A 13,249-nucleotide genomic window follows, 5' to 3' on the forward strand; every position below is an offset into this window, starting at 1 on the left:
CACAGTGTAACACTTTTCCTTTGTTTAGTCCTCGTGTGAGAAGCTCCTCAACTGCTGGTTCTCAGCAGGTGTGGAAACATTATCAAAAAGCGAAGCTGTGATTCGGCCTTCAACTCTTCATCCTCAGCAGACAGAGGCAGAGGAGGAAACCACCGGGGAAAAAATATAGATAGTGCTATGAATGAACAAAAGGGCAACTGTGTATTAATTAAAAGACAACAGTTAGTGTCTGAGGATGAAGAAATGTATGTACAAGCTGGAGGTCCATTTGTGAATTCTGATTATTGCAATAAATACTCTTGAAAGACAACTTGCTCCTTGTGGTTTCACCTTTATTGCACAAACAATTCCCACAACACGTGAAAGGGTGATTTTTCCTCAGACTATAATCTATAATATCTATAATATCTATAATCGTTGCCTCCCTAGATGAGAGTGACATGCTGTGACGCTGTTTTGTTAGAGTTTATGAACTGATGTGGTCACCACAGCTGCTCTGCCAGGCAGCTTTTATATCCCTTATAAATGCTTTTTAATCCCCTTTTTTTTTTTAAATTGTGTTCATTTAATAGACAGTGAGGACAATAATATTCTTTTCAGCAGAAGAAATGTGGGAAAATGGTGAGTGCTTGATGTTTTAGGGGGATGAAATTGGTCAAATTTACAAATTGAAGGCGAAAATGCCGAAAAATACCACTAGCAAAAAAGTATATTACTAATAAAAAGTGATGCAAATTAGTTCTATATCTGAAAATGACTGTAACAGCATAAATCCAGTGGATTTCAAGGACCTGAGAAGATCTAAATAAACTGTCGAGTGAGGAAGGCAAACGTAATTTTAGCTTCTTTTTCCATTATTGATTTTGACAACCTTTCAATACCTGTTTGTACACAAAGTGGTTCTACCAATAGTGGCACATTGTGAAAGATGTGATATTAAAATTGTAAAATCGGTAGAAAATCTGCAATTAAATGAGTTTAGGAAGCTGACAACCCCGTGAACAATATTCTGTTTGAGTAGAGATTTGTTGTCTCATAATGGGCTAATTCATTTTCCACCATGACAATGCTGTCTTTTAACGTTTCAGCACAAACACAATCAGATTCATAGTTATTGAATTCCTGCACAAAATGCTGGTAATTTGCTGATTAAAAAACACATATTTTCAGTTTTGCCTTTATATCTCCAATATCAACAAAGAGGCTCACTTTCACACTAATACAATCCACACACAAAAAAGAAAGCAAAGAGCTGCATCTCTCTGTTACCATCAGCAGCTTTGTGGTGGGTGACTGTTGGTGTCTACAGCTCCTGTATCTCCAGAGGCTTATTTATGAAGCAGCTAAAACCAGGCGGCACATGAGGGTGGATTACTGAGCGATGATTTATGACACAATTAAAACTAAATAATGCAAATGAAACACAACAAAGCATGTCGGTTCATTTTATATATCGCCGGTGTCATGTGAAAACCTCAAGTCTTCTCTGTGAAATTAAGGGATCTCATTCTTTGAAACTTTAAAAGTGCCTGGATCAAACAAAAACATTCATGTTGGTCATTGTATAACAATAATAATAATATAAGAAACATCAAGTACATGAGGCTATACTTGAAAAATGGCTTTTTCAAAGTGTAATGCAGTGTTTTCTTTGCACGAGTTCTTGCTCTTATCGAAGCTCCCTCCTGCCAGATTATTCCCACCCTGCTGCTGCTGTGGGCCGACAGCAGCACAGGATTGTACGGGATTATGCTTTGGCCGTTCGTCTCCCTGTCTGAGGGATCTGCTCGCAGCTAAGAACCGCTTTGCATAAACTGTGAGCAATAATGAAGCTCTTTAATGCTGAAGCCTTTATTCTACTCACTGCTGTCACCGTGTCTCTGTCTTGTATTTTACTGCGACATGAGGAGGTTGGAATGAAACATTACTGCACTTTGATCATTCAGTATCACTATAGAGGCTCCAGTTTGAAATATTCACCGTACTTTGATTCTCTTTGTCTTAATTATTGTGCTGCTATGTTCTCATGCCCAGTTTTAGATAAAGCAGCATATGTAAGGATGTAACTGTTGGAAACCAGTAGAAGACAGTGCTGGATTTGTCAAACAAACCAGAATATGCAGTTTAAGACACTGATTTCTACTAAACTGTTGTTTTTTAACCTTTGCAGAGCTTTATTTTAGCCTATAGAGGTGTTTAATCTTTCAATCAGAGTTTAGATTGCTGTATAGGATCATCATATTGGATAAAATGGTGAAAAACCAAATGTGACCCAGTGGTTTCTAACCCTGTCCATTGTTTTATCACCTCGATGCTGTATGTCTATGCCATGATTAACCCTTACTGTTCATATTTAGACTCATAATTAGTCTCTATGCCAAACTTCTGAACTACACATATATTTTTAATTCATAAATACCTCATCAGTAATCAGGTTTTACACTATATGTTTATGGACAAAAACATGATTTCAGTGAATGTTACTGAATGTGAAGAATGAATTTTTGAATAAATACACGTCAAATTTAACCCCCTACAGTATGTACAAAGACGTTTATCGATCATAGACTGTATAAAAATATGGATGTAGTCACCGTGACGTCACCCATTGGTTTCTGAAGAGCGGTTTTGAAGCTCAAAGTGAGCGACGCCGGCCGTCGCCATCTTGGCAGTGCGTGACGCTGCCTAACTCCCAGCCAATCAAAAATGGGCAAAGAGGCGGACTGAATGACTGAAACAAGCCACCTAGCGGCTGGCGGACCTGTCACTCAAAGCAGCCATGTCCTTCATTATGCAGAACTTCACGGCTCAATAAAATTTAAACGGGTGAGTTATAAAAAAAATTCATCCCCTGTACAGTTGTCATGAAAGGAGAAATTAGCTACAGAGACCAAAACCGTTTTTTGTGCCAGGCTGTAAGTTTATTTCTGCTGTAAAGTTGGGCATTTTAACATGGAGGTCTATGGGGATTGACTCGCTTTTGGAGCCTCAATTGGCCATTCAAGGAACTGCAGTGTTTGGCACTTCTTCATTGGCTTCATTTTACAGCCCCAGAGGTTGGCGCTTGGTATCGACTGCACAATTTTTTTCCAAAAAAGTTGAAATATTTCCTTTTTTGTATATTATTGGTCACTTTAGGAAAAATCATAAAAATTAAGGCTAAAATAAAGATGTTTTGGGTGTTGTTCTGAACAATATGTAAAGGTTAAATACAGTGAAAGCTCTGTGGTTGTTGTTGACAGCGTTACTGCTCCTTTATCCCTAATTTGTATTTATGGAGCTTTAGTGAAAGTTCAGTCAGGAAGACAATCGTTTGCTTGCTCAGGTCTGTAGTTTTATTTCTCATTCCCATCCCTCACGCATGCCCACTCATAATTTCCTTGCTGTCATTGCCCAGCTGTCAACTGAGACCTCAGCTGTTCACATCAGCTGGTCACATCCAACCAGTAGCGCGGTAACATGCCGTCATCATCAGCCTATCAACTTGGCACCTGTCTTTTTAAATATGTTTTCTCCCTCTCTGCCTTTAGTGCCTTCATGCTGCCATTATAATCAACCCACCACCTCCCCAGTCTTCACAGATTCATCACTTCATCTATCTCATCAGCCTCATCAGTCTCAGCAGAAGTCATCAGCCACCATCACCAGTGTCTGGACTCCATGAGGGGATTCGTCTTGCTGCTGCTTCTCAGGACTGATGTCATTTGATTACAAAATCTCCCTGTAGAGTCTAAACGTCTAATCATCAATATCTGTATAGTTAACAATTATCTTTGCTTCACTCACTTGTCTCTCCTGATTGAACTGTTATTGGAGTTTCATAAGAGGTCTAACATACAATTTGGCCTTTCTATGGTCTACTTTACCCCAAATGTAAGTAACATCATTGTATAAGATAACATTGTGTACATTTCTTTGTCTGTGAATGACTTTTTGGCAAACAGAAGTAATATATATTTAATATATAAAACATGACACATATCCTTATTTGGCGTAATAACAATACTTTATAGTCATTTCCATATTTTACCACTACACTACTTTCCTACATATTGGGTTTTAATGAGATCTGATGAAAGATTGGTTGATATTGCAATTAATATAATCATTTTTTACACAAACAGCAGCCAAGCAATGAGGAAGTAAAGTCAGTGTCAACAAAGCACAGGGGTTAAAACATTTCTGTCCCTAAAAAGAAAAACATAAAACAAAAAAATCAATACAAATCGCATTTTTACAGCTGGATTTCAGTACTGACGGAGAAGAAGTATATTGACTCTAAAATGCCAAATATCAGGCTGATCTTTGCTTCTTTTATGTGTCAAACAATCCCACAAAGAAAGTCAAACACAGATTCTTTAAGCTTTTAACAGGCTGTCGGACATTTTTACTTTCAAATTAATTTAACACTCTTATCCAGTCTTCGCCGAGAACATTTAAGGCAAACAGTAAGTGCAGAAAGGATAATTGCCTATGTAATCAGGGACACTGTGCGGCAAGTGCTAACACATAATTAGAGGACAGTTTGAGAAGGAAAACTACTGTAGAAAGGGTTTTGACATGATCATGTTGCAGTTCAAGCAATGGGTGTATTTTTACTTTCTGTATCATTATAAATGTCTTGTGAAGCACTTGATTTGTATGCTATGTAGCATCATAGACTTTCTGTTGATGTGCTGTCGGTTGAAGACACAGAGCAGCATCGGTTGCATGGGAGAGTGGCAAAGTTTAAATAAAGCCACATACTGCTGAAAACTTTGGCAGCTGTTTGGTATTAATATGCTTTTTTCACATGCTGTCAGAAGGAGAATGGTGCGTGAATTATTCTGAGAGAGAGGATGTAAAAAAACTATGAGCATCCTACCTTGACATCTTTGGCTGGTTGACACTCAATCTGATGAGAGACGGACGCAGTTTGGTTCATCGTTCAGCTTCGCAGAACGTCCCTTTATCTGAAAACCAGGCTACAGCACTTCCTATCAGATCATATAAAATCTCTGCTGTCACCAGACTGCCAGCAGCTCAGTTTTGAAGTTTTCCCCCGGCGTCTGCTCCTTGGGCTCCGAGCAGAAACTCTTGCTGATGCTGATAACGCTGAGAAACTGAAGGCTGCGGAGCTGGAAATGCTCTTTCTCACCAATGCCGCAGCTTCACTTTATTACTGCTTCACCAGAGGCGGTACATTTAAATACACGATCTATTTTCCCTCCTTTGTTTCTCTCTCTAGCAGTAAACGGTTTCACATTTAAATGCACTCCCTCCCTCTCTACCTCCCTCTCTTCTTCTCTTTCCTGCTATAGCAAGTATGTGCTGCTTCATATGGAGCATCACAGCACAGCGGCTGACAGACAGTTCATAAACCAGGATGTTTGCCAATGCCTCCCACATTCAAAGACGTTTCTTGATCAGAATGCAAATTTGCTCGAGGCGAAGATATTGCAGGCGTTTGGTTTGAGCTTTTTACATTTGAGGCATTTCTCTTCTGTTGCTGTTATTCAGAGCGTCTCACAGCAGGGGTTTAGTGTTTTGGATGAAAGATGTTTTTGACAGGACATGTTGATTTTTTTTATAAAGGATTCACTGGTTCAATCGTGTTGAGCTCAAACATTTGACCCCTTCAGGAACCAGCTGCTGTTTGTTCCATAAAAAAAAAAAGCTGTGTCTGCTTTTTTGATTTCACCTGACAAATCCACTTAAAAAAAGGGGAAGGAGGGGGGGGGGGGGGGGGGGGGTTGGAGAAGGAAGAAAAGAAGTTGACAGGTAGAAAAAAAAGCTGCACAGATAGATATTGTTCCTTTTCCTATCATTTTATGAAGTGTACAATTTAGTTTGTCAGTTTTTATATTAAAATGTGCCCCGATATGCTTATTTAACTCTCTGCTGACAGCACAACTTGTGAATAAATCTTATTTTGGTGATAGCTGGTCTAGCTCTGATTCACCGGACACATCTCTGATTATTTTTCCAGCAATTCAGACAGGTGGTCCCGGGTGAAAAAACAACCAATCTGAGCTTCGTAGGCGAAATTAAGAATATGAACATCACCTTTTTATATGTGTGAAAAATGACAGCTGAAAAATAGCCACAAAAAAAAAGTGACAAACATGAACGAGATCGAGGCAGATTCACAAAAAAGAAAAGAAAACAACATACATGAACTCTACGTCAGCCTGGATAAGATGAAACGTCAATTCAAGACTGTCCTCCAAAGAAAAAAATGACAGTTGTTTCAGCAAATACCCTAAATAACATTACGTTAAAGTGACAAAGCCCCAGTGGCAGCTGAAGGAATTATGACTCTTGTCAGTCGGGAATAAAGAAGGAAACAAAGAAGTGTGACATTGTTGTAAAGTCTAAAAGTCCCCCAGGGGAAGAGGTTTTTCCTACTGATATACCGTCAACTTCGGTTTCTTTAACTTTGACCATGATTGTTCCTAAACCAAGTACCATCTATCCTTCACCCCAACCAAGTCGTTTTTTTGTCCCTAAACCGTATCAAAGCTTTTTGATTTGTAACAGTCTTTGAAGGCACTGACAAATGATGTCTTCCCTCCGATAGAGGTCTCAGATGAGAAGAGAGCCCTCATTCTGGAGGGCAGTTATACTGCAAATTATGTATTTTGTCATTTAATTTGGGGAACTTGTAAATACACATTCTGAGGGGAAAACTTAATTACATACCATTTATAATTTAGAGTTCTGAAGTGACCTAATTTTCCTTTGGTGTGATATTTGTACAAAAGTATTGCTCAGTTTGATGAGGAAGAGCTCTTCTTGTTTTGTGCTGTAAACATTTTCCCCCAAAATCTGACCTGGTGGCTCTAAATTGGTCACATTGCTTGCCTGCATACGTTGTGTGTATGTGGAGATTTTAAAAGTATATCAACGAGCAGGTCATCCCCGGTTGACAAAGAGAATATCTTCAGAATATCACCAAACCTGGCATTACTCAAGGTGGTTACTATATTGTTAATGCTGAGATAAATGCAGGTAAAAGTGGACATGCTTTATTAGTTTTACTCCAACGTTAGTGTAAGTTTCTCAGAGTCTGCTGCTGACCTTTCTTCACCACCCGCACCATCTACTATACCATGTAGAGTTTATCTGTGAGGATGGATAAAACCAGTGCTCCCAAACAACACAGTATGTGTGGAGTAGCTAGCAATGTGCATGTGGACCAGTTGAAAACAAGTATAAGCACTTTAAAATGCATTTATCTCACTGTTTTGTCCTGTTTTGTCGGATAAATTTGTTTACGGATGTCTCAAAATTATCTAAGCAATGATTAATTGATGTTCAAATGATGCACCTTTCATAAACAAAGTAAGGATGCTGCAGTTTTAATCCTCTAAAAAGTTGCTTTAATGTCTTGCTATCAGTCACTTTGTAAAAATAATGAGATTTACTTCAGATAGTGGGCATCTGTTTTTGTAATAAAACACCTCATGTACAGGTTGTACATCAGCTCCTGACAGGATGTAAAAGATTTAACATCATATCTATATATGTAGACGTTGAACCTTCATCCCTCTTCCCAGATTTGTTGTTATACGTTACAGTAAACTGTTGTTGCCATTAAAAATGTATGACTGTGATGCATATTTGATGAGCTGGCTATGTTCCACACCACTAATCATATTTTCTATTTAGTTTGTATTGGATTTCCATTCACTTTGCATTAAATGTCAAAGGTTATAGAGTGCTTCACCCATACAGGAGGTCAGTTTCCAGCTCTCACTCTTGAATACATGCTGACATAGAGAGTCTTTAAGAGTTACAGAGTCAGTTTGTTCTGATGAGGGTTTGATTAAGAAAAGCATTATTATTATGCAACAGCAAATAGCCTCTGTTTGTTAGAGAGGTAATGCTGGCAGAATTACATTTTCTCTCAATATATTAAGAAAATATTGTAAATTAATTATTATTTGGCAAGATGCACAAATGTTGATATTGAATGTATGAGTGAAATGTTCAGAGGTTGCGTAGTTCTTCTGTTTCTCACCCAAATATCTGATCTTGCAGAACAATATCTGCTGGTAGAAACTACAGCAATATCAAACTTTTTATAGTTATGTTTCAGCACTGGCAGCTTTTATCTTGGTTTAATAGAAGAACAGAACAAGTCTGCAGTGACCTGAAGCACAACATGCTTATTAACATTTAAAGCTATAATATGTAACTATTCCGCATTAAAATGTCTAAAAACAACTAGACCTATGTTATATATTTTGTTGAGTGTGTACTTACATTATACGAAATGTCTCCAACAATTTTCAAACCCAGAGAAATCTGTAATTTCAATCAAGGTAACGGTCCGTTTCATTTGGTCGCCTGTCAATGGCGTCACACTCCCTCTACCAAACAGTATACACGCACAAGATGCAAGCGTCAGTGTTGTGGTTGTCCACCACAATGATGTCATAAATGGACTTTTATTCAGTTTTAAGCCATTAAGCCATTTTTATGATAAACATTTTAGATGGAATTTAACTATATCTTTTAACAGGATGAAGGATTTTAGTCATTGGACGTCTGGATCTTAAGTTATCAGAGAAACAAGCAAAGCAAACATTAGCAGCAGCTCTGCTAGCAGCCGCTCCCACACGTCCTGTGAAACACTGACTTTCAGTGTTTTTACCTGTTTTAATCACTGGGTCTGTTTGTTTTAGAGAGGAAGAGACTTCTGCGGATAATTCGGCACCCACTAAAAACATCCTGAACCATGAATACTGAAGTAATCCCAAACGGGAGAAGCTGATTGTTTACCAGTGAAGACAAAAACTTCCATGATCCCACGCTACTTAACGTCATCAAACTCTGTCTTTTGTTATTGTTTTGTTTGAGAGACTGAAATTACATATTGTGTGTTTAAGCAAAATCACGATCTTTCATGAACCTTAACCAAAGTGCTTTTGTTGCCTAAACCTGAACATACGTAGGAGTCAGGATGTGACCCCGGGTCTGTGGTGTCAGAGACCTCCATCCACCTCAGTCTCCTCCCTGGACTCCAGAGCGATATATAAATATAGAGTTTCCTGTGAACATAATCCACGAAGCGTTTACATTTGCCAACACAATACAATTTGGAAAACAATTTAATCGTATATAAACATAATTTCTAGGAATACATGATTGGCTTCTTCCCAAAAATTTGGCAGGATGGAAAAACTTCAGAGACAGTCCGTAAGAGTGACTCTGCTGTGGATTTTGGGATGTTGTAGCGATGTACCTGAGTACTGTAATGCAACGCTACATCACGGCTACATAGGGTTCGGAAAAAACAATGTTTTCCCCAATCAGGATTATTAGACTGGGTGCAGTTACTCTTTAAACATGGACACCACTTTCTTTACTCATATAAAGTTTCACTTCAGCTCTCAAGGATGAAGCAAGTGCTGCCATCAAGACAGCTGCTGATTTAATTAAATCCTACATTTAAATGGATTTTGTCAAATTCTGTATGTAAGTACGGTCGGTGTATAAACTGTCAGCTGAGTGTTTATGAATTACAATCCAGCAATGGTTGAACTGTGTGGGTGGATGAATTGTATGCTATGTCTTCTTTATAATTTTTCTATTTCTATTTCTTTTCTTCTGCAATTATCTGTCAATCGGTTGTTTGCTCTGTTCAATGTGAACGGTGTAAAGCAAATAAAAAATAATAAAAAGTTGGCCACAATAAAAGTTAAGAAAAAAGTAATAATTTCATGTTAATATGTATAACAAAAGTGCTAATAATCTCAATAAAAAATCAATTGAAAGGGTGTATGATGTACATATATAGATGAATATGAGGCAAAATGTATAATTAAATAAAAACAATAATGAAAAAAATTGTTTGTAATACAATCAGCAGTGTTGCAATATACATATTACAATCAATTGCCCATCCACTGTTCAAAACCAACATAAACAATATATATTGTCATAATAAAGTATGTCTATGTAAACTAAGTCTATGCAACATTTTTGTAATTTTTGTCAATTTTTTTTTTTTTTTAAATGTAGATGTGTGAATGTACCAATGGGCAGTTTTCTTCCATTGTCTCTTGTTTACTTTTGTAAAAAAGAGAATCCCAACTAAATGATGCTCATGGGAAAAGACAGTTTGGCTTTTTTGGAACATGTATTGTATACCCCAGTGCACTGTGTGTGATCATTATTCTCATTATGTCTATTTCTCTTTGAGCCAACATTACAGATCATATTTTAATGCCTGGAAACTCCTCTGTGTATGAAAGCTCAGGGCTGTAGATGTGAGAAAAGCCAACTCTGCTGCTGTAATTGCCTGAGCCAATTAGAAAGTTTAATAACAGGCTAAATGCTCCTAAAAGTTAGAGACAACGGGAGAAATTCAAGGCTTCGTCTTCAATTAAGTCCTGAAAACAGAGCTGAGAGCGAGACAGTTGTGTTGTTCACACGCACTTTGATGTTAGAATGAAATCACATTTCCATCTATGGACTGTCCCATGTACAGTGCAGTAATACAAATATGCAAATAAACCTGACAAAAAGTGTAAATGTGAAGATATTCATGTGAAATATCACTGCTAGACTTCTTGTTTTCCATCAAAAACAAGATGAAAGCTGTGATATTTAGCTGAGAGACAATAACCTTTTAAAATAAATAAGTTTATCACATGACCACATGATGGATCATTTCCTAACAAAGCTCTGTATGTGAGATCAAGTCTGTATTTAAAGCTACTGTTATGGCACTTCCCTCTAGTTTTAATTGTCATATTTATCTTCATATTCTTACCATATTTATAACTTCTACTAATTATAATATTCCCAGTTTGTACATTTATCATGTTATTTGTTTTTTTCCTTACCCATTACAAAAAAATGTTAATTTCATACTGTGGTGGTTCTCAGTAAATAATGGAATGCTACTAATCGTAGTGGAGCATCTTTAATTAGAGCGAGTGTGCAGGAGGCGAGGAAGCCGAGCGTAATCAAGACAAACGCTTTCCCAAAGCAAAGCAGGGCGGCGTGTAATGAGCCTGCTGGCCAATGGGGAGGATTCACAGTGAGTTTTGACATGAAAAATTGCTTTTGCACCTTGTTAGCTTAAATACACAGTTGTACAATAAATACTAAGATTTTTTTTTTTTTTCTTTTTGCAAAATTGCAAAAACTCTTCTTTTCAAGTAATTTTTGTCTTTATTTTTGTCTTTAGAGTTTGATTTTTCTTAAAACAAGTAGAAAAGTGATGTGAAGTGAGATTATTTCAACTTGTTTTTGATGCAAATCAACTTGTTTCAAGTATTTTCTAAAATGAACGCATGTTTTTTTTTAATCAAAATCCTACACTTTTCAAGAAAATAGAGCCTGAAATCATGAGAGCACTGCAAAAATCTATAATTTGTGTAATTAGAGTTTGATTTTTCTTTAATCAAGTGAAAAAAGTGATGCAAAGTGAGATTATTTCAACCTACTTTTAATGCGAATCAACTTGTTTCGAGTAATTTCTAAAACTGCTTTTAATCTTTCTTGAACTTAGTGTCACAACTTGTCTTGTTTTTATCTTGAATCAAGATATACACACTGAATTCTATAAAATTCTTGAAATTAGTTGATGTTTAATGAATGTAAGTCATGGTTCTGTCCCAATTTGGCTCTGTGTCCCTCCACCAGTCCACCAGATGCCCTCAAGCCTGTTTAAGACTGGACTGAGTGGGAAGGAGGACAGATAGAAGAGATGTTGCAGATTATATTTAACGGACCACTTGAGATACTGCTGCTTGCTACACTGACTCCCATTGGAACTAAGTGCCAAAGTGAACTAGTCAGAGCTGCAGTTGTCTTTTAGTTTTTATGTTGTTTCATGCAGCCTTAATATGCAAACCACTCCGCTTGACAGACTGATTTATTCATGTTTTTGTCAACAGTAATTTATGCTGAAGTTTATTTTGCTGTGTATACTCGTTGTGCACTTATTAAAGTTGTGTTCATGTGACTTCTGGGACAGTTTGTTCATAGTTATATTGTGTTTTCAGGGGATTTTTTCCCCCTTCTGTGATCCTGTGCTCCACACCTGTCCTGCATCAGGTCTCGTTAGCTCTGCTCCCTGTGTCTTCCCCATCCAATCAGCTCCCAGCCCACTCCTTGTGTCTTGCCACCTGTTCCTTGTTTCATTAGTTCAATTTGTATTTAAGTCCTAGTTTTCAGTTCAGTTTTGTTGGCTCCTTTGTTCTGTTTCACTCTCATCTGCCAGCTTTGTTTTGCCTAAAATAAATAAGTTATTCCACAGCTTTGCTCTGCCTGCAGTCTCCTGTGATTGGGTCCACCTGCTCTGCTCCGCATAACAGAAACATCTCTAAATTATTTTTTCTTCTAAGAAAAATAAGGTTTTAGTGCTCAAATATAGACAGGAATGGTTTGATAAGTTTTGAACAAAATCATTAACAAATGGAATCATCAGATACTTGAAGAATCCCGTCCACTCCTGCCATCATGTGTAGCAAAGTTAGATGCTTCTCCTGTGTCAGCAGATAAGAAAGAAGAAAAGTTTTGCTCAAAATGCAATTTTAGCAGGACTTCAAACACCTTACTGTGCTTTTTCTTTCCAGCGTCCTGAATTCTAAGTGGAATCAAGTTTGTCTGAAGTGCCTTTAAGAAAGAGGCGCTGTGCAGAAATAAAGATATTTTATAACTTTTGCTCTGTGTGCCTGGCAGATATAGCGATGTAAACGTTGCTGAAAGATGATGCTGAGTGTGAAGGGCAGTCACACAGTTGGATAGACCAATAAAAGAGGACATTAAAGCAAACGAGGGAGAGTCTTTAGTGCTGCATCTCCTCTCTCCTGAGTTTAATAGCACATATGGGTCCTCTGGTTTCAAATGTACTGTTTAAATGGTAGAATACAAGAGTGTAATATAACTCCATAGGCATCAGGTAATCTAACTGGATCTATATCCTGAGGCAAATCACCATCTTAAGTCATTCAACATTGCACCAAAGGTTAAATGCTAAATTTGCTTTAGCATTAAAGACACAGAACATCTTCAGTGTTGCATACAGATAAGAAACAAGAATAACAAGAACATACCCTTGTGTGGAGAGTGGACAGTGGCAGCACAGATGGAAATTTAATGTATAAACATATGGGAAGTAAATGAGAGTTCCCTCTTCTTTTTACTGAACTGAAGGGAAACATATCATTAGTTAGAGGGCAAAAAAGTACCAAACAAAATGTTTTTTTTTCTCATTTACTTGGCTGAAAAACTCTGAAAGTCCATCAGT

At 37.4% G+C, this 13,249-nt stretch overlaps 1 protein-coding gene across 1 annotated transcript in view; it reads right to left on the reverse strand.

Annotated features, from left to right (window-relative positions):
- LOC137177431 (inactive dipeptidyl peptidase 10-like) overlaps positions 1–5,342 on the reverse strand; it is a 95,135-nt gene extending 89,793 nt beyond the window's left edge. The window contains exon 1 of the mRNA XM_067583760.1: positions 4,865–5,342. Within this exon, the coding sequence (XP_067439861.1) occupies positions 4,865–4,924 (60 nt within the window). The 5' untranslated portion in view covers positions 4,925–5,342. The remainder of the gene's footprint in view (positions 1–4,864) is intronic.
- Positions 5,343–13,249: the final 7,907 nt, after the last annotated feature.

Source organism: Thunnus thynnus, chromosome 24, assembly GCF_963924715.1.
Source record: "Thunnus thynnus chromosome 24, fThuThy2.1, whole genome shotgun sequence".
Taxonomy (NCBI): domain Eukaryota; kingdom Metazoa; phylum Chordata; class Actinopteri; order Scombriformes; family Scombridae; genus Thunnus; species Thunnus thynnus.